The following is a 22,835-nucleotide window of genomic DNA, read 5'->3' as shown; positions in this document are numbered from 1 at the left end:
ATTGTGTCCTCCTCCCAGAGTGCTAAGAGCCTTGGCGTGACCCTGGACAACACCCTGTCGTTCTCCGCTAACATCAAGGCTGTGACCCGATCCTGTAGGTTCATGCTCTACAACATTCGCAGAGTACGACCCTGCCTTACACAGGAAGCGGCGCAGTTCCTAATCCAGGCACTTGTCATCTCCCGTCAGGATTACTGCAACTCGCTGCTGGCGGGGCTCCCTGCCTGTGCCATTAAACCCCTACAACTCATCCAGAACGCCGCAGCCCGTCTGGTGTTCAACCTCCCCAAGTTCTCTCACGTAACCCCGCTCCTCCGCACACTCCACTGGCTTCCAGTTGAAGCTCGCATCTGCTACAAGACCATGGTGCTTGCCTACGGAGCTGTGAGGCGAACGGCACCTCCGTACCTTCAGGCTCTGATCAGTCCCTACACCCAAAGAAGGGCACTGCGTTCATCCACCTCTGGTCTACTCGCCTCCCTACCTCTGCGGAAGCACAGTTCCCGCTCAGCCCACCACACCTGAACCCCCACCTCTTTAAGGAATACATGGGATAGGATAAAGTAATCCTTCTAACCCCCCCCCAAAAAGATATAGATGTACTATTGTAAAGTGGTTGTTCCACTGGATATCATAAGGTGCATGCACCAATTTGTAAGTCGCTCTGGATAAGAGCGTCTGCTAAATGACGTAAATGTAAATGTACATAAGTATTCAGACCCTTTACTCAGTACTTTCATGGCTTTTGCGCCATCAGTACAGATACCAACACATCTTGACCACCAAAGTCCATTTGATGTCACAAAGCTGTCCAGTACTTTAAACATATCCTCTCTTGTTGTCCATTTAATGTCACTGATGCGTTGGGAAACAGTGTTGTTTGATGAAGTAATTGTCTGTATAGTTTTTTTGACCTTTTCCCTCAGCATTGTCCCAGCCATATCCGCGGCAGCAGGAAGAATGAAGTCCTCCACAATAGTATGGGGCTTGCCTGTCCTAGCCACTCGGTAGCTCACCATATAAGACGCTTCTAGCCCCTTCTTATTAATGGTATCTGTTGCTTTTATACGTCTTACTACTCGAAAGTCATCTTTATTCTCACTCAAAAAACTCCCGTGGCTTATTTTTCAATTGTCATGTTTAACTTCTTAATGTCTGCACAAGAGTGAAGGTTTCCCGTGAGAGAGTAACTGTTAATGTGATTGGATGTTAATTATTTGACTAGGCTACCTGTATTTCACATTGTGTTGTTATTTCGCTCAACACTAGATGGTTTCAATTTTATTTTTGGCAGTGAAACAAGGCTACTCAGGTGACAATAAATAAATAAATCACCCAAATGTATAGCCCCGTTGGGAAAAATAAATGTACTGTTTGAAAATCGGAAGAAGAAAAAAAACTATTTTTTGAAAATGTGAAGAAAAAAATAATTATTGAAGTGAATCACATTTTTAGTTGGCGTACCCCTGACGGCATTGCGCGTACCCCAGTTTAGGAATACCTGCTCGACATGATAAAGCTGCAAAACTTTATGAGTATCTGAAGGCCCATGCCGAATCTTTATAGCCTCCTGAGGGGGAAGAGGCGCTGTCTTGCCCTGACAACTGTGTGCGTCTGGACCATGTTAATTCTTCAGGGAACTTGAAACTCAACCCGCTCCACTACCGGGGGGGGCGTGCTTGCTCGTGGGTGAACAGTACTAAGCACACCCCTCTGAGGGGCCCGTGTTGATAGTCAGTGTAGCAGATGTGTTATTAACTACCCTCACCGCCTGGGGAAGACTGTCAGGAAGTCCAGGATCCAGTTGCAGAGCGAGGTGTTTAGTCCCAGGGTCCTGAGCTTGGAGAGGACTATGGTGTTGAATGCTGAGCTGTAGTCAGTGAACAGCATTTTTACACTACATGGCCAAAAGTATGTGGTCACCTGCTCGTCGAACATCTCATTCCAAAACCATGGGTATTGATATAGAGTTCGTCCCCCCTTTGCTGCTATAACAGCCTCCACTCTTCTGGGAAAGCTTTCCACTAGATGTTGGAACATTATCTGGGGGGGCCTGCTTCCATTCAGCCACAAGAGCATTAGTGAGGTCGGGCACTGATGTTGGGTGATTAGGCCTATGCGATGGGGTTGAGGTCATGGCTCTGTGCAGGTTTCTGTGTGGACCTCACTTTGTGCACGGGGGCATTGTCATGCTGAAACAGGAAAGGGCCTTCTCAAACTGTTGCAACAAGTTGGAAGCACAGAATCATCTAGAATGTCACTGTATGCTGTAGCGTTAAGATTCCTTTCACTGGAACTAAGGGGACTAGCCCGAACCATGAAACACAGCCCCAGACCATTATTCCTCCATCCACCAAACTTTACAGTTGGCACTATGCATTGGGGCAGGTAGCGCTCTCCTGGCATCCACCAAACCCAGATTTGTCCATCAGACTGCCAGATGGTGAAGCGTGATTCATCACTCCAGAGAGCACGCTTCAACTGATCTAGAGTCCAATGGTGGTGAGCTTTACACCACTCCAGCCAACACTTGGCATTGCGCATAGTGATCTTAGGCTTGTGGGAGGCTGCTCGACCATGGAAACCCATTTCATGAAGCTCCCGATGAACAGTTCTAGTGCTGACGCTGCTTCCAGAGGCAGTTTGGAAATCGGTAGTGAGCATTGCAACTGTGCTACAGCACTCGGCGGTCCCGTTCGGTGATCTTCTGTGGCCTACCACTTCACGGCTGAACCGTTGTTGCTCCTAGATGTTTACACTTCACAATAACAGCACTTATAGTTGACCGGGGCAGCTCTAGCAGGGCAGAAATTTGACTTGTTGAAATGTTGGCATCCTATGACGGTACCACGTTGAAAATCGCAGAGCTCTTCTACTGCCATTCTACTGCCAATGAAGACACTTGCCAGCTGGTCAGAGCATACTCTGAGTACGCTTCCTGGTATTCCGTTTGGCCCTGCAGCCTTGCGAATGTTAACCTGTTTAAAGGTTTACTCACATAGGCTACGGAGAGTGAGATCACAGTCATCCGGAACAGCTGGTGCTCTCATGCATGGCTCAGTGCTGCTTGCCTCATAGCGAGCATAGAAGGTATTTAGCTCATCTGGTAGGCTCGGCTTTCTGGGCAGCTCACGGCTGGGTTTCCCTTTGTGATAGTTTTCAAGCCCTGACACATTTGATGAGGTCAGAGCCAATGTAGTAGTCAGCAGCATACCAGCCTGTATCCCACTGCTGGCTTGCTTCTGAAGCTAAGCAGGGATGGTCCTGTTAAGTCCCTAGCTGGGAGACCAGATGCTGCAAGAAGTGGAATTGGAGGGCCAGTAGGAGGCACCCTTTCCTATTTTGTTTTGTCTCTACACGTAGGTCTCCTGATTTAAACCCGATCTAACTTGTCTGGCATCAACTGAAAACATGCATCCGTAACTCTGCCAAGCCGACAAGCAAAGATGAACTGGTCAAGGCCATCAAGATGTTTTGGCTAGAGAAATTGACGATACAACAATGCAACAAATACATTGTTCATCTCAGCAAGGTTTTACCTGTGGTCGTGGAGCTGCGTGGTAGTACGACTAAAATGTAGCTAATATAAAAACATATCTCTTTATTTTATTAACGAAAGCATAAAGATGTAGATGGAGAAATACTGTACTGCTATTTTGAGTTAGAAATGTAACACTTCGAATACATTGCATCGAATACATTGCAAGTTGAGGTATTTTCACAACAGTAGCCGGGTTATAAAAAGTCTATTGTCCTGCTAATAGGAAACATTTGCATGATGGGCTACATTCTTTATTGTAACCACAATGTCACAAATAATTTGTATCTACCTTTCATATTACTATTAGAGTATGGGATTTACAAATGCGCACTTTCATTATTAGTTACATTGTTTTAGTTTGAACGTGTAGACTTTTCTTCTTTAAATGATTGTTTTATGTAGGATGCAACATTTTTGACCAGTTGCAATTGTGAGTAGGCCTAATAAAAAAAAGCCTACTTCCATTAGGCTGTTAAGCCTCAGCCAGTTAAGTTATATAGGTCTAGGCTCCGAAAAATAAACTCAAATTAAGCCCTCTTGTTGTTTGTAAAGTCAAATTAAAATGAAGATTATTGTTGAAATGAATTGCTCAACTGGTGTAGCTTTTCGCCATTTGTTGGTGTGCAACACATGCATAACAAGTTAGCTATATTTTCAGCACCAGCCACTGTTCACCTCCTCCTACCTCCTACTGTTTACCTCCTATTGATTGCGCTGCGGTTGCCGCCAGTTGTTTTGTAATTTGAACCTTTATTTAACTAGGCAAGTCAGGTAAAAACAAATTCTTATTTACAAATGACGGCCTACCCAGGCCAAACCCGGATGACGCTGGGCCAATTGTGCACCACCCTATGGTACTCCCAATCACGGTCGGATGTGATATAGCCTGGATTCGAACCAGGGACTGTAGTAAAGCCACTTGCACCGAAATGCAGTGCATTAGACCGCTGCGCCACTCGGGAGCCATGATCAACATAAATAAACTCAGCAAAAAAATAAACATCCTCTCACTGTAAAGTGCGTTTATTTTCAGGAAACTTAACACGTGTAAATATTTGTATGAACATAAGATTCAACAGACAAACTGAACAAGTTCCAAAAACATGTGACTAACAGAAATGGAATAACGTGCTTCTACATCTGCATTGCTTGCCGTTTGGGGTTTTAGGCTGGGTTTCTGTACAGCACTTTGATATATCAGCTGATATAAGAAGGGCTTTATAAATACATTTGATTGACTGATTGATTGTCCCTGAACAAAGGGGGGGGGGGGGTCAAAATTAAGTAACAGTCAGTGTCTGGTGTGGCCACCAGCTGCATTAAGTACTGCAGTGCATCTCCTCCTCATGGACTGCACCCGATTTGCCAGTTCTTGCTGTGAGATGTTAACCCACTCTTCCACCAAGGCACCTGCAAGTTCCCGGACATTTCTGGGGGGAACGGCCCTACCCTTCATCCTCCAATCCAACAGGTCCCAGACGTGCTCAATGGGATTGAGATCTGGAGTCGTCACTGGCCATGGCAGAACACTGACATTACTGTCTTGCAGGAAATCACACACAGAACGAGCAGTTTGGATGGTGGCATTGTCATGCTGGAGGGTCATGTCAGGATGAGCCTGCAGGAAGGGTACCACATGAGGGAGGAGGATGTCTTCCCTATAACACACAGCGTTGAGATTACCTGCAATGACAACAAGCTCAGTCCAATGCTGCTGTGACACACAGCCCCAGACCATGACGGACACCTCCACATCGATCCCGCTCCAGAGTACAGGCCTCGGTGTAACGCTCATTCTTTTGACGATAAACATGAATCCGACCATCATCCCTGGTGAGACAAAACCGCGACTCATCAGTGAAGAGCACTTTTAGCCAGTGCTGTCTGGTCCAGCGACGGTGAGTTTGTGCCCATAGGCGACGTTGTTGCCGGTGATGTCTGGTGAGGACCTGCCTTACAACAGGCCTACAAGCCCTCAGTCCAGCCTCTCTCAGCCTATTGTGGACAGTCTGAGCACTGACGGAGGGATTGTGCATTCCTGGTGTAACTCGGGCAGTTGTTGTTGCCATCCTGAACCTGTCTCACATGTGTGATGTTCGGATGTACTGATCCTGTGCAGGTGTTGTTACACGTGGTCTGCCACTGCGAGGACAATCAGCTGTCCGTCCTGTCTCCCTGTAGCGCTGTCTTAGGCGTCTCACAGTACGGACATTGCAATTTATTGCCCTGGCCACATCTGCAGTCCTCATGCCTCCTTGCAGCATGCCTAAGGAACGTTCACGCAGATGAGCAGGGACACTGGGCATCTTTCTTTTGGTGTTTTTCAGAGTCAGTAGAAAGGCCTCTTTAGTGTCCTAAGTTTTCATAACTGTGACCTTAATTTGCTACCGTCTGTAAGCTGTTAGTGTCTTAACGACCGTTCCACAGGTGCAGGTTCATTCATTGTTTATGGTTCATTGAACAAGCATGGGAAGTTATTTGGATTTTTACGAATTATCTTCGAAAGACAGGGTCCTGAAAATGGGCCATTTCTTTTTTGATGAGTTTATTTTATATATATATATATATATATATATATATATATATATATATATATATATATATTTTGTTCTTCAGAACATTAACCGTGTGTAGGTAGATGCGGAAAGATAGATACAAAAGATTTTTTGCAAGTTGGGGGGGGGCGGTTCACACCTAGCTCGGCTATTAGACAATTCTTTATTAACTTGTTATGGATAGGGGGCAGTATTTTCACGGCCGGATAAAAAAACGTACCCGATTTAATCTGGTTATTACTCCTGCCCAGAAACTAGAATATGCATATAATTAGTAGCTTTGGATAGAAAACACTCCAAAGTTTCTAAAACTGTTTGAATGGTGTCTGTGAGTATAACAGAAAAATGGCAGGCCAAAACCTGAGAAGATTCTGTACAGGAAGTACCCTGTCTGACCATTTCTTGGCCTTCTTTGTCATCTCTATCCAAAACAAAGGATCTCTGCTGTAACGCGACATTTTCTAAGGCTCCCATAGGCTCTCAGAAGGCTCCAGAACGTTGAATGTTGACTTTGCAGCCCATGGCTGAAAAACAGTAGCGCATTTGGTAAGTGGTCGATCTGAGAACAATGAGACGGGCGCGCGCGTGCACATGAAGAGTCCATTTTAGATTATCAGTCTTTGAACGAAAACAGGGTTTCCCGGTCGGAATATTATCGCTTTTTTAATATAAAAATCGCATAAAAATTTATTTAAACAGCGTTTGACATGCTTCGAAGTACGGTAATGGAATATTTTGAAATTTTTGTCACGATACGCGTCCGCGCGTCACCCTTCGGATAGTGTCTTGAACGCACGAACAAAACGCCGCTATTTGGATATATCTATGGATTATTTGGAACCAAACCAACATTTGTTGTTGAAGTAGAAGTCCTGGGAGTGCATTCTGACGAAGAACAGCAAAGGTAATCCAATTTTTGTTATAGTAAATCTGAGTTTGGTGAGTACCAAACTTGGTGGGTGTCAAAATAGATAGCTCGCCATCACGGGCTATCTACTCAGAATATTGCAAAACGTGCTTTCACTGAAAAGCTATTTTAAAATCGGACACCGCGATTGCATAAAGGAGATCTGTATCTATAATTCTTAAAATAATTGTTATGTTTTTTGTGAACGTTTATCATGAGTAATTTAGTAAATTCACCGGAAGTGTTCGGTGGGAATGCTAGTTCTGAACGTCACATGCTAATGTAAAAAGCTGTTTTTTGATATAAATATGAACTTGATTGAACAAAACATGCATGTATTGTATAACATAATGTCCTAGGAGTGTCATCTGATGAAGATCAAAGGTTAGTGCTGCATTTAGCTGTGGTTTTGTTTTTTGTGACATTATATGCTAGCTTGAAAAATGGGTGTCTGATTATTTCTGGCTGGGCACGCTCCTGACATAATCTAATGTTTTGCTTTCGTTGTAAAGCCTTTTGTAAAGGCAATGGTCCTCTGATCGGCCACTTGGATAATCTGTTTCAGCCAGAGGCTGCCTCGTCATCGTTCAGGTTTTTCCCGGGTTCTGAGAGCCTATTGGAGCCCTGGGAATTGTCACGTTACAGCTAAGATCCTTACTCTTCAATAAACAGATGCAAGACGCACGACTCCTTGTCAGACAGGCCACTTCCTGCATGAAACCTTGTCAGGTTTTTGCCTGCCATAGGAGTTCTGTTATACTCACAGACACCATTCAAACAGTTTTAGAAACTTTATGGTGTTTTCTATCCAAACCTGAACAATAATATGCATATTCTAGCTTCTGAGTTGGTGTAGGAGGCAGTTAAAAATGGGCACATATTTTTTCCAAAATTCTCAATACTGCCCCCTAGCCCAAACAGGTTAAACGATGTCTTGACTCTCTGTGGTCACTAAAGATCCCATGGCACTTAAGGTAAGAGTAGGGGTGTTAACCCCCGTGTCCTGGCTAAATTCCCAGTCTGGTCTTCAAACTATACCATCATGGTCACCTAATCATCTTCAGCTTACAATTTGCTCATTCTCCCCTGTAACTATTCCCCAGGTCGTTGCTATAATTGAGAATGTGTTTTCAGTCAACTTACTGGGTAAAACAAGGGCTCAATAAAGAAGAAATAAAAAAAGTAGGAAACACGAACAGTTATACCTCAGGGGGAAGCAATAAAGTCAAACTTCAACCCCAGAGGCCACTCTTAAAGTTAAAGCCGCAGGCTATGTAGTTCTGAAGCTGAGACCATTTTTGTTTGTTCAGGACAGAGACTAACTATTTGACTGGTTTTGTACAGTAATTGACTCTTAACCAGAAACCAGTTCTCTCGGTTTGGGCACACAGTTGCTTGTCCCTTCCCTATGTGGCTCTAGTTATAATTACAGCACTATATAGGAAATAATAGGGTCATTTGAGACGCAGGAAAGCTGTTCATTCGCTCCCAGTGCCCAGTGACCTCTGACCTTGCAGCAGCCCCATCAGGAAGCGGGCCAGCGTCATGGAGAAGATGGGCTGAGAGCAGAAGTGGGCCAGGACGGGCGTGAAGGCTGTCATAGCCCCCCAGGCTGCCGCAGACAGCAGGAGCACCTTCTCACCTCCAACTCTGAAGGAAACAGATATCATAATACTGTTACTGCAACTTCATGCACTCTCCAGCCAACTTTATTATTACAACTATACATTCTCACCTTCAGCCATGAGGGGAAGAGATACTCATATAACAGCATGGCTATTACTACAGTATTACACCACATCTCCAACCCTGAGGGGCAGAGATGGAGTAATATAACAATAATATCATTACTACTGGACTACTAACGTCCTCCAACTCTGAGGGGAAGAGATGGAGTAATATATCAATATCATTACTACTGGACTACTAACCTCCAACTCTGAGGGGAAGAGAATGATGAAACAGTGATGCAAGTAGATGACAGTTACAATGATGACATACTCTCAAGCTACAACCTGAGGGAAAGACACAGATGATAACAATTATGCATCTCTCAATAGTACAACATGTATTTTCTCATCTAACCTGCTTCATTTGCACTATTCATAAAAACATGTATATATGAAACCAAGCTTTCCAGTTTGTTGGAAACTATTATCTTTCACCTATTCTGTTGTCAGAACAATGCAAATGAAGAAAAGTAGACAAGAAAAGGAGGCTACTTCCCTTTAAACTCCCAATTTCCTGGGTGCTTCCTCTAATAAGTGGCAGGGTAGCCTAGTGGTTAGAGCATTGGGCTAGTAACCGAAAGGTTGCAAGTTTGAATCCCCGAGCTGACAAGGTACAAATCTGTCGTTCTGCCCCTGAACAAGGCAGTTAACCCACTGCTCCTAGGCCGTCATTGAAAATAAGAATGTGTTCTTAACTGACTTGCCTAGTTAAATAAAGGTAAAATAATATCTAATTCAATAAATATCAGAATCATATGATAATAGCTTCTGGTTTCTGACAAAGGTGTTTAGGCCAAATCTAAACTGTTCCAGAGGAGTTAAAAAGACAGTTTCACATCATTGATTTTGGGGGGTGGAGTTGAGAGCAGACGCTTCTGAACTTGGAACTCCGATTACTTATTTTCTCCGTTGGCAAGATGTGAGATGACCCTAAACATGGCCTGCCATGTGAAGAGACAGAGAATCATTAAATACCTTTTAGACTGGCATTTTAGTCTGCAGACAGTTAGAATATCTTGGCACTCATCTTTCCTACCTGGAAACAACTGCCAGGCAATGTCATTGAGAAATGACTGACATTGGATGATTTGATCTGCTTTGAATGGACATCAGCATACAAAGCAAGCACAACTAACCAATGGCATCAACGTCATTGCTGTCACCCTTTTCACCAACCGGACACCGGCACAAGGGCTGTGCACTCAAACAACACACAGTATAATACTAACGGTCACATAATGCCCTTCAAATTCCACTCATGACTCAAGGTTTATCTTGTATCCCTTTCATACACAGACCAAAATCCCACAAATGTACCATACCTTCATTTTTATACCAGCTTTTTCGTATTACTGAAAGGGGTTCCCAGAAAATGTTTATGTATTCATTTTTCCTGCATTTTCACAGACCCTGTAGGCAAAATACAGGTATTGGGCCTGCGTGAATGATTCTCTGCTTTTTTGCAGGTAAATTCATTAAAACTTCTATTGTTTAACACCTCCCTAATTTGAACTGCAAACAGACCCCATTGGTTTAACAACAACCCCCAACCCTCCCAATTTACCAGTTACGACCTGATATATACAGTGCATTCAGGCAAGTATTCAGACCCCATGACTTTTTCCACATTTTGTTACCTTACAGCCTTATTCTAAAATTGATTGATTTAATAGTTCCCCCCTCTCAAATCTACACACAATTCCCCATAATGACAAAGAAAAAAACAGGTTGAGAATTTTTTGCAAATGTTAAAAATAATAGTAATATGAAATATGACATTTACATAAGAATTCAGACCCTTTACTCAGTCCTTTGTTGAAGTACCTTTGGCTGTGATTACAGCCTCGACGCTTCTTGGGTATGACGCTACAAGCTTGGCACACCTGTATTTTGGGAGTTTCTCCCATTCTTCTCTGCAGATCCTCTCAAGCCCTGTCAGGTTGGATGGGGAGCGTTGCTGCACAGCTATCTTCAGGTCTCTTTCGAGATGTTCGATTGGGTTCAAGTCCGGGCTCTGGCTGGACCACGCAAGGACATTCAGAGACTTCTCCCGAAGCCACTCCTGCGTTGTCTTGCTGTGTGCTTAGGGTCATTGTCCTATTGGAAGGTGAACCTTTGCCCCAGTCTGAGGTCCTGAATGCTATGGAGCAGGTTTTCATCAAGTATCTCCCTTTACGTTTCACTGTTTATCTTTCCTTCGATCCTGACTATTCTCCAAGTCCATGCCGATGAAATACATCCCCACAGCATGATGCTGCCACCACGCTTCACCGAAGGGATGGTGCCAGGTTTCCTTCAGACTTGACGCTTGGCATTCAGGCCAAAGACCACAACATTGGTTTCATCAGACCAGAGAATCTCGTTTATCATGGTCTGAGAGTCTCCAAGTGGGATGTTATGTGCCTTTTACTGAGGAGTGGTTTCCATCTGGCCACTCTACCATAAAGGCCTGAATGGTGGAGTGCTGCAGAGATGGTTGTCCTTCTGGAAGGTTCTCCCATCTCCACAGAGGAATTCTGGAGCTCTGTCAGGTTTTCCTTTTGAATAGATTCAACTATCAGAAAACACAGCGATCTGTGTTGGCTTTGTTACTGGACTACTGAAAACCCGCTAACCAAACAAGTGTTTCTCTTATCCTCTTTAACACTATCACTTCCTCCAACCACGTGTGAGTACACAATAGTTTAAAAAAAAGTATTGCGTGTATTTACTGGAAAGATCCATCCGTTGTTTTGTTATTTTTGTTTTACTCTGCCTGCAAACACGCTGGATGACTCAGAAACCGTTGGCCAAGCGGTATCAACGATGACACCAAACCATCCCCAAGCAAGAGGGCACACGTGGAGAGTGGGGAGAGGTTTACAGATATGGATGTTGACTTCTTAAAATTCATCAATGAAAGGCTTGCCAAACGTCATATCTTGAATATACTACGAGCGCACGTTAATGCAATATGTGCCAGTCTAGAATTCAGCCAATGTCAGATTGATGATCTAAGGAAAGAGAACACGGAGCAGAAAGGGACTGTAGACTCTATTCATGGAAAGGTGGAGGTGGTGCAAAGGGAGAACAAACAACTTAAAAGAAACCTTGCTTGATGTACAGTGTCGATCAATGCAGGACAATCTAATCTTTTCAGGGATAGCGGAGAATGACAACAGCAGAAGCTGTGAGGACACTGTCCGAGACTTTGTCTACTCAACTGAAACTGCCCAGAGATGTTATGCATAACGTCACTTTCTCCAGAGTCCATAGAATGGGTAAGGCCTATGGAAATAGGCCACGGGCTATTTTTGCATGTTTTGACCATTTTAAGCAAAAGGAAAATGGCGAAGAGCAGGGGCAGAGAACTCAGAAACACTGATTTTGGAATGAATGATCACTTCCCCACAGAGATCAATGAAAGGAGAAAAAAAACTGTATCCCATTATGATGGGAAAGCGTTGCCTGAATCAACGAGTCTCCATGGTGATGGATAAACTTTACATCAACGGGAAACTGTATCGGGATTCTAGAGTACCTCCCTGGCTATCTTAATTCAATGTTCAAATTTGAGTTTGTGTGTTGTAGTGTATCATGACAACTATAATGAATACATGCTCTATTGATCTTCACTTGACAAGGAAAGGGTTGCATATAGCTCAGGTTAATGTATGTAGCCTTCCTTACAAAATACATGAGGTTTTTAACTTGGTCAACATAAATAATATTCATATTTTAGCTTTGACGGAAACACATTTAGATGCATCTGTAAATGATGGGAAAATTAACATTCCTGGATATAGTCTACTTAGAAGAGACAGGAATAGTGGGGGTGTAGCACTGTACATTCAAAATCAAATACCTTTTAAGAGGAGGGATGACCTTGTCAAGGCACCCATATTGATTAAGGTTTTACTGCTAACCTACAAAGCATTACATGGGCTTGCTCCTACCTATCTTTCCGATTTGGTCCTGCCGTACATACCTACACGTACGCTACAGTCACAAGACGCAGGCCTCCTAACTGTCCCTAGAATTTCTAAGCAAACAGCTGGTGGCAGGGCTTTCTCCTATAGAGCTCCATTTTTATGGAATGGTCTGCCTACCCATGTGAGAGACGCAAACTTGGTCTCAACCTTTAAGTCTTTATTGAAGACTCATCTCTTCAGTAGGTCCTATGATTGAGTGTAGTCTGGCCCAGGAGTGCGAAGGTGAACGGAAAGGCACTGGAGCAACGAACCGCCCTTGCTGTCTCTGCCTGGCCGGTTCCCCTCTCTCTACTGGGATTCTCTGCCTCTAACCCTATTACAAGGGCTGAGTCACTGGCTTACTGGTGCTCTTCCATGCCGTCCCTGGGAGGGGTGCGTCACTTGAGTGGGTTGAGTCACTGACGTGATCTTCCTGTCCGGGTTGCCCCCCCCCCGGAGATCTTCGTGGGCTATACTCGGCCTTGTCTCAGGATGGTAAGTTGGTGGTTGAAGTTATCCCTCTAGTGGTGTGAGGGCTGTGCTTTGGCAAAGTGGGTGGGGTTATATCTGGCCTGTTTGGCCCTGTCTGGGGGTATCGTCGGATGGGACCACAGTGTCTCCCGACCCCTCCTGTCTCAGCCTCCAGGATTTATGCTGCAGTAGTTTATGTATTGGGGGGCTAGGGTCCGTCTGTTATATCTGGAGTATTTCTCCTGTCTTATGCGGTGTCCTGTGTGAATTTAAGTATGCTCTCTCTAATTCTCTCTTTTTCTCTCAGAGGACCTGAGCCCTAGGACCATGCCTCAGGACTACCTGGCCTGATGACTCCTTGCTGTCCCCAGTCACCTGTTCGTGCTGCTGCTGCTGCAGTTTCAACTGTTCTGTCTGCGGCTATGGAACCCTGACCTGTTCACCGGACGTGCTACCTGTCCCAGACCTGCTGTTTTCAACTCTCTAGAGACAGCAGGAGCGGTAGAGATACTCTGAATGATCGGCTATGAAAAAAAGCCAACTGACATTTACTCCTGAGGTGCTGACCTGTTGCACCCTCGACAACCACTGTGACTATTATTATTTGACATTGCTGGTCATCTATGAACATTTTAACATCTTGGCCATGTTCTGTTATAATCTCCACCCGGCACAGCCAGAAGAGGACTGGCCACCCCTCAGCCTGGTTCCTCTCTAGGTTTCTTCCTAGATTCTGGCCTTTCTAGGGAGTTTTTCCTAGCCACTGTGCTTCTACACCTGCATTGCTTGCTGTTTGGGGTTTTAGGCTGGGTTTCTGTACAGCACTTTGAGATATCCGCTGATGTAAGAAGGGCTTTATAAATAAATTTGATTTGAAATAGAGGCATTATGGGCTCAAGTTCATCTGCCTCACCAGGCACCCGTTTGGTAGGATGTGTGTATAGACCTCCGAGCTCCAAGGTGTCCTATCTGGATGACTTATGCACTGCGTTTGACCAGGCCACAGATAGTAACAGAGATCTATTCATCTTGGGTGATTTTGATAAAAATTGGAAGGATCATAATAATTCAAATAACTAAATGTATGAGATTTGCTTCAAACCACAGTTCTCGGCATATGGTTAATGATACTACTCGATCATCAACTAAAATTGGGTCACCGTTTGGACACGTGCATTGATCTGATTTTCTGTAATATACCATTGCAATGCTCAAAAGCCAGAGCAATGCCAGTGGGCTGGACAGACCATAATATTGTGACCATAACCATAAACACCAAGGTTCCAAAGAAACCCCCAAGGATTGTGGTCAAAGAAATTGTAAAACATTGAATCGCTATTTCAAAATGATTTGGCTGCTGTACCCTGGGAGATGATTTATCTAGAGCAGGTATTCCCAAACTAGGGGTATACCAAATAAAAATGTGATTCACATTTAAAAAAGAACAATTATTTTTACATTTTTAAAAACAGTCAATTTTGTAAGGCCCTCGTCCAGAGACATATACCAGCTCTACTGGTAGTACTGCTACTACCAGCAGTACTACACCTGCACCTGTCGACGACAAGTTGTTCTGCTTCCAGGAGCACATTCAATGCTAGCATCAGTAATTCTACATTTGTTGTTAGCCCAGCTAGCATGGACACTGACAGTTGTGTATCTGATGCAGCTGAAGAGCTACTGCCCCCTTACCTGGGAAAGCACCGAACAACAGACAGGGGTGTTGGACAATCGAAGAGGTGCAAATATGATGAGAACTACATTGATTTGGGGTTCCCTTACACTACCTTACAAAAGTTTGGGGTCACTTAGAAATGTCCTTGTTTTTTTAAAAGCATTTTTTTTGTCCATTAAAATAACATCAAATTGATCAGAAATACAGTGTAGACATTGTTAATGTTGTAAATAACTTTTGTAGCTGGAAACGGATGATTTTTTAATGGAATATAGGCGTACGGAGGCCCATTATCAGTAAGCATCACTCCTGTGTTCCAATGGCACGTTGTGTTAGCTAATCCACGTTTATCATTTTAAAAGGGTAATTGATCATTAGAAAACACTTTTACAATTATGTTAGCACAGCTAAAAACTGTTGTGCCAATTAAAGAAGCAATAAAACTGGCCTTCTTTAGACTAGTTAAGTATCTGGAGAATCAGCATTTGTGGGTTCGATTACAGGCTCAAAATGGCCGGAAACAAAGACCTTTCTTCTTAAACTCGTCAGTCTATTCTTGTTCTGAGAAATAAAGGCTATTCCATGCGAGAAATTGCCAAGAAACTGAAAATCTCATACAAGGCGGTGGACTACTCCCTTCACAGAACAGCGCGAATTGGCTGGAGTGGGAGGCCCCGGTGGACAACTGAGCAAAAGGACAAGTGTCTAGTTTGAGAAACAGACGCCTCACAAGTCCTCAACTGGCAGCTTCATTAAATAGTACCCGCAAAACACCAGTCTCAACGTCAACAGTGAAGAGGCGACTCCCGGATGCTGGCCTTCTAGGCAGAGTTGCAAAGAAAAAGCCATATCTCAGACTGGCCAATAAAAATAAAAGATTAAGATGGGCAAAAGAACACAGACACTGGACACAGGAACTCTGCCTAGAAGGACAGCATCCCGGAGTCGCCTCTTTATTGTTGACGTTGAGACTGGTGTTTTGCGGGTACTATTTAAAGAAGCTGTCAGAAGAGGACTTGTGAGGAGTTTCTCAAACTCGATGAAACCTTCACTCTTGTGCAGACATTTAGAAACAAAACATGCCAATTTGAAAAATATGCCACCTGAGTTTTTTGAGCGAGAATTAAGACGACTTTCGAGTAGTAAGACGTGTAAAAGCAACAGATACCATTAATAAGAAAGGGCTAGAAGCGTCTTATATGGTGAGCTACCGAGTGAGTGGCTAGGACAGGCAAGCCCCATACTATTTGGAGGACTTAATTCTTCCTGCTGCCGCGGATGTGGCTGGGACAATGCTGAGGAAAAAGGCCCCAAAAAACTATACAGACAATTACTTCATCAAAAAACACTTATTCACGAGGCATCAGTGACATGGCAGGAGATGTTTTGAAACAATTACTGCTTCGCATACAAGCCAGTGAATTCTATGCGTTACAGCTGGATGAGTCAACAGACGTGGCGGGCCTGGCACATCTCCTGGTATATGTCCGTTACGTTTATGGGGGGTCAATTAAGGAAGACATCCTCTTCTGCAAACCAGGACAACAGGAGAGGCTATTTTTCTATTTTTTTCAAATTAGGAGGATGCAGATTGCACAGAACAAAGCAGCAAGGATGGTTTTAAGGTGGAGATATGGTTCTTCTGTTGTAGTCATGCTCAAAGCTCTTGGTTGGTTATCAACAAGATAATTGAAGAAAAAAAAACACGCTTATTATGTTTCATAATATATACCATTTAAAACTCTATTCACAATAGTATTCCGTTGGTAAGAGACAGACATTCAGTAAATACTAGGAAAAGATTGTCCCCCATCTATGTGTTATCCAGACAGAAAAGAGAAATAGGCAAAATAACAATTCGATTTAGAGCAATAAAGAAAATGAATAATTTATCTGAGCAAACCATAAACCTTTCAATATATAAATTCAAACAATACTTTAAAACCATTTAAATACACTGCTCAAAAAAATAAAGGGAACACAAACAACACAATGTAACTCCAAGTCAATCACACTTCTGTGAAATCAAACTGTCCACTTAGGAAGCAACACTGATTGACAATACATTTCACATGCTGTTGTGCAAATGTAATAGACAACAGGTGGAAATTATAGGCAATTAGCAAGACACCGCCAATAAAGGAGTGGTTCTGCAGGTGGTGACCACAGACCACTTCTCAGTTCCTATGCTTCCTGGCTGATGTTTTGGTCACTTTTGAATGCTGGCGGTGCTTTCACTGTAGTGGTAGCATGAGACGGAGTCTACAACCCACACAAGTGGCTCAGGTAGTGCAGCTCATCCAGGATGGCACATCAATGCGAGCTGTGGCAAGAAGGTTTGCTGTGTCTGTCAGCGTAGTGTCCAGAGCATGGAGGCGCTACCAGGAGACAGGCCAGTACATCAGGAGACGTGGACGAGGCCAACAACCCAGCAGCAGGACCGCTACCTCCGCCTTTGTGGAAGGAGGAGCAGGAGGAGCACTGCCAGAGCCCTGCAAAATGACCTCCAGCAGGCCACAAATGTGCATGTGTCTGCTCAAACGGTCAGAAACAGACTCCATGAGGGCCCGACATCCACAGGTGGGGGTTGTGCTTACAGCCCAACACCGTGCAGGACGTTTGGCATTTGCCAGACAACACCAAGATTGGCAAATTCGCCACTGGCACCCTGTGCTCTTCACAGATGAAAGCAGGTTCACACTGAGCACGTGACAGACGTGACAGAGTCTGGAGACGCCGTGGAGAACGTTCTGCTGCCTGCAACATCCTCCAGCATGACCGGTTTGGCGGTGGGTCAGTCATGGTGTGGGATGGCATTTCTTTGGGGGGCCGCACAGCCCTCCATGTTCTCGCCAGAGGTAGCCTGACTGCCATTAGGTACCGAGATGAGATCCTCAGACCCCTTGTGAGACCATATGCTGGTGCGGTTGGCCCTGGGTTCCTCCTAATGCAAGACCTCATGTGGCTGGAGTGTGTCAGCAGTTCCTGCAAGAGGAAGACATTGATGCTATGGACTGGCCCGCCCGTTCCCCAGACCTGAATCCAATTGAGCACATCTGGGACATCATGTCTCGCTCCATCCACCAACGCCACGTTGCACCACAGACCATCCGCCACCTCATCAGGAGCATGCCCAGGCGTTGTAGGGAGGTCATACAGGCACGCGGAGGCCACACACACTACTGACCCTCATTTTGACTTGTTTTAAGGACATTACAAAGTTGGATCAGCCTGTAGTGTGGTTTTCCACTTTAATTTTGAGTGTGACTCTAAATCCAGACCTCCATGGGTTGATAAATTGGATTTCCATTGATTATTTTTGTGTGATTCTGTTGTCAGCACATTCAACTATGTAAAGAAAAAAGTATTTAATAAGATTATTTCATTCATTCAGATCTAAGATGTGTTATTTTAGTGTTCCCTTTATTTTTTTGAGCAGTGTATAATACATAGGAAAGTTGTGCTGGACTATGGTAGAAGAAGAATCAATATATATTTTTACACTGTTAAGAGAATTTATCTGGTCAATATGTCAGTGTATTATGTCTGTTTGTAACATTGTGTTATATGTGATCGTATTATAAATTGTATTTTAATGTTTAAGGACTCTTGGAAGATTAGTCCAAATGAGGACTAAAAGAGATTCTAATCAAATCAATGAGTGACCATGGGGTTCTTGGTCACCTCCCTGACCAAGTCCCTTCTCCCCCAATTGCTCAGTTTTGCCGGGCGGCCAGCTCTAGGATGGTTCTTGGTGGTTCCAAACTTCTTCCATTTAACAATGATGGATGCCATTATGTTCTTGGGGACCTTCAATGCTGCAGAAATAGTTTGGTACCCTTCCCCAGATCTGTACATCGACAAAATCCTGTCTCGGAGCTCCATGGACAATTCCTTCGACCTCATGGCTTGGTTTCTGCTCTGACATGCACTTTCAACTGTGGGACCTTATATAGACAGGTGTGTGCCTTTCCAAAGCATGTCCAATCAATTGAATTTACCACAGGTGGATTCCAATAAAGAATGATCAATGGAAACAGGATGCACCTGAACTCAATTTCAAGTCTCATAGCAAAGGGTCTGAATACTTATGTAAATAAGGTATTTCTGATTTTTATTTTTTATAAATTAGCAAAAATGTCTAACAACCTGTTTTCGCTTTGTCATTATGGGGTATTGTGTGTAGATTGATGAGGAATTGTAAATGAGAACTTGTTCTCAACTGGCCTACCTGGTTAAATAAAAGGTGAAATAAAATAACATTTGTTTCAATTTTAGAGTAAGGCTGAAACATAACTAAATCTTGAAAAAGTCAAGGGGTCTGAATACTTTCCGAATGCACTGTATTTATACATGCAAATAAGTGCTAAATAAGGGGCTGTTTGAAAGGGGGCCATATAAACACGGCCTTATAATTTTTTAAGGTCAAATACCCCATCTTTTGTCTGAAATGGGTATTGGCTTCTCAAGCTCCCTGAACTACACTCCCTTTATACTCTGTAGCATGTACAGTAGTATCTCTGCACCATGACATTCTATCACCATCCCCTCAGGTGTTCTTTTGCTTTTTGGGCTAATGGGTAATAGCATTGTAATGGGTGTTTTGAAATTAATATGAGTTTTATAAAATGTATTGTTTTATAGTCTATTGTACCAACGGAGCAGCTGTATGACGTAAAACAAATGTACGTGTAAAACAGACAAAGTATTAGGCTATTTCATTCTCAAATCGCAGGTCTCATATCATCCAATTGTCCATCTGTGTTTAAAGGTGAATAAATGTAATGCTATGTACACTGTTTATTCTAGCTATTGTGTGAAGTGAGCGCAGCTGCAGGTTGTGCAAACAGGCAATTTATGTGCAAATTTATGAGCAAACAGACAATAACTATAATCATCTCCTCTCGTTGCCCACCTGTCGCTGACGTAGCCTCCAAGGACCTGTGTGAAGCAGTAGCCCCAGAAGAAGCTGCCCAGCACCATGCCCTGTTCCCTCTTGGTCCAGTTAAACTTCTCGGCCATGCTGACAGCACAGATTGGCATGGCCACGCGGGCACAGTACAGCAGACATGTCCCCAGCAGTAGCACCACCGTCCATACCCGCGCCAGGGGTCTGCGTAGCGGGTACAGGGAATGATTGTGTAGCAAAAACAATGGTGTGTTTGTAAGCGAGAGTGGGTGTGATATTCTCAGTAAAACCAACATATGTACATTTAGTTTGTTTTTCTACATTTTAAAACGGCAAATGGAGCTCATAAGACATGTAGAATGTTAAACTTAACCAACTAGGCTTTTTCACTTTACTTAAAATGTATAAATTGTAACTAGCTAGGTTAAGCCTACATCTCATGGTATAAGTATTGGCTGAATCCTTAGTTAAGACAACGATAAGACTATGATGGATGTTAAGAAAATTATATTAAACACCTGACTATCAGACTTCCTAGTAGCTTGGAAGGTCCCAAAAGCTGTGTGTGCAGCTTAGTAAAATAACCTGGAGACCACCAGCTGACAGGCATCTGATTAAAAGTCAAGTATTTTGGGGGGGATGCCCCTCACAGCAGTGTTAGCTACATTTCATATGGTTACATTATGGCTTCATTTTAGGTCTACACTTTGTATCAACTTTTAGAGAAGACTCAAAAGTATCAAACACAAAGCTACATTTTGTATGAGTCATACTTTTTGTTCGCTTACGTCAAGGGAGAGAAAATATTCTGAAAATTCAATTTGCCAATGCCAATTACTTTCAGTAACCCACAGAAGAGCTCGAATATTAGTTTGCAAAATAAGGAACTAGCTAACACATCTCTCATATAGTGTTCTGTTATTAAAAACATAACAAGAAGACGTCCGTAATTTCAATATGGTAGTTTTAGTCTTTGGGGAAAATGATGGCTACTAAAATGTTCCTTCGTTAACTCACCTGGGCCAGTTCGTGTTATGTTCACTCCAATTCTTCTGGTGACCTCCGGCGTCACCGATTTTGTCTGAGGGGGTTTCTTTGAGGCAGGCCAAATCTGGACCAGAGATCTTTCCATGTTTTTGCAGAATTGCCATTCAACGAGAGATGTTAATGTTTGAGATGTGCTTTCTTCCTGCACGTCGCAGTTCAGTAGGCTATGGAATGAGTGAGGAAAGCCGACAAAAATAAACGCTTGGTCGATGTTCGCGCCGACGTATCATTTCCATTCGTTTAACGGGGATCCATAATTGTATTGCAGTGTGATGAGGTGAAGTGCACGGGAGAATAAGGACAGATAGCCACAGAGGGGCTGTTTTTTTTTTCTTCCGTGGCTCTTGCCTAGAGCTAGAGGAGCAATGATAATCCACGTGTCCGTTTTCTTTTCCAGACACGCAGTTCTTCCTGCTAACGGTATGTTACATCAGGAAGTAAGTTAAAGAAGTTACTCAGTCCCTATGAAAACCAGTTTAAATTTCGTTAGAAAGAAAATGCATTCTCTTTTCCACCCGGGGTATCGCTGCCTAGCATAGCCATCCAATATAGGCGTTCGCGCTCCATAATGACTGTGCAATATTCTTGAAATTCTATGCTACATAACCTGGGTGATAACTATGGAAGCCCGTTCACGCCACCGTCCCCCCAAAAAATCTGACTACGAGTTATGAGATAGTAAATCATAATTATGACATTGTAAATCATAATAAGATAGTAAATCATGATTATGAAATAATTCAAAATTATGAGATAGTAAGCCACAATTATGAGATAGTAAGTCAAACTAATGATATACGAAGTCATAATTAGGAGATATTATACAACGGGTGGGTCTAATCCTGAATGCTGATTGGTTAAACCCGCATTCCAGCAGGTGTCGAATCCAAAAATTACCACCGGTTAAATCTGAGGTTAAAATGCCTATTTACTCTGTTCCAACTGACTGCGCAATCCACTGTCTCATCAGCCCAGCCAGGCAATTTATAAACTTTATCTCCACTATAAAAAGCATCTACACATTTTCTCACATTTCTTTTAGAATAACATTGTTTCAACAGCAGAGATTTGTATAAACCTTGCTCTCTGTCTCTCCGACATTTGCAATATTGTTTCAATATTCAAATTCTCAGCCAGTCGAAATCATGAATCAGCATAATTTTTATGGGTATATAAAGAACTATCAATAAAAAACAGGTAAAATTAAACGAAGTGTAGCTTGTTTGCCTTATTTCCAGCTTCAGTTTGAAGTTATTGTATTAGCTGTGTTTTTGGCTAGCTCCTCTGAGCAACAGTGTCCTGACGAGAGAGCACATTTTCTATGCCAGGCGAAATCACACATCATTAGCTCAATGTTATGGATGTATCCAAATTAATGTCACTCGAAAACAGCTTAAATAAACACAAATGCAGCTACTTTGCTGTTTGTCTTATGTGACTAAGTTAGCTGTAGTTGGCTAGCTAGCAAGCAGGAACATTTAGAACGACTGGATCGCGTCCATAAATGTAGACCAAAAAGATTGAACGACTGGGTCCAGTCTCTGGCAACCAAACCGATAGAACAAACGACCAGCCGGCTTGGGTAGCAACCCTAGATTTGTGTCGAGACTATATCTTGTGGATGGATGAAATTGTATGAATAAATTAATCAAATGAAAGTTAAAAAAATAATGAAAATATGTAAATCATTACGGTTTGCTGGCCCTCGACTAACATTAACCATACCAATATATCCTCCAAACACCGGCTTCTCTGGAATTATCACTTAACTCATAATAATGAGATAGTACGTATGGATCATGGACTAGTTCTGCAGGTTGACCCCTTTTAAAGGGCAATCTGGGATTCAAACAATAATGCATTGTCCCCACCACTTTATTTGGCAAACAGCTGAGGAATGGGGCAGGAGAATTTTGTAACCACTCTCAATTCCATAGACACAGTGTTTGTTTACAATTAGATTATTTACAAACAATGGAGTAAAACGAGCTTATATTTTGGGTTGGAGTAAAACCGTTGTTCATGAGGTATTTCTAGGATACATTCTTCA

The 22,835-nt window shown here is 43.1% G+C and overlaps 1 protein-coding gene across 1 annotated transcript in view; it reads right to left on the bottom strand.

Annotated features, from left to right (window-relative positions):
• Positions 1-21,421, bottom strand: part of LOC106600547 (solute carrier family 17 member 9) — a 41,077-nt gene extending 19,656 nt beyond the window's left edge. Inside the window, exons 1-3 of the mRNA XM_014191981.2 lie at positions 20,756-21,421; positions 19,745-19,942; positions 8,514-8,653 (exon numbers count right to left, since the gene is read on the bottom strand). Coding sequence (XP_014047456.1) covers positions 8,514-8,653; positions 19,745-19,942; positions 20,756-20,889 — 472 coding nt within the window. The 5' untranslated portion in view covers positions 20,890-21,421. The remainder of the gene's footprint in view (positions 1-8,513; positions 8,654-19,744; positions 19,943-20,755) is intronic.
• Between the last annotated feature and the right edge of the window lie 1,414 nt (positions 21,422-22,835).

The sequence above is a fragment of the Salmo salar genome, chromosome ssa03, assembly GCF_905237065.1.
Source record: "Salmo salar chromosome ssa03, Ssal_v3.1, whole genome shotgun sequence".
NCBI lineage: Eukaryota > Metazoa > Chordata > Actinopteri > Salmoniformes > Salmonidae > Salmo > Salmo salar.
The sequence above is the reverse complement of the archived record's forward strand: the minus strand, read 5'-3'. Positions and strand labels throughout refer to the sequence as shown.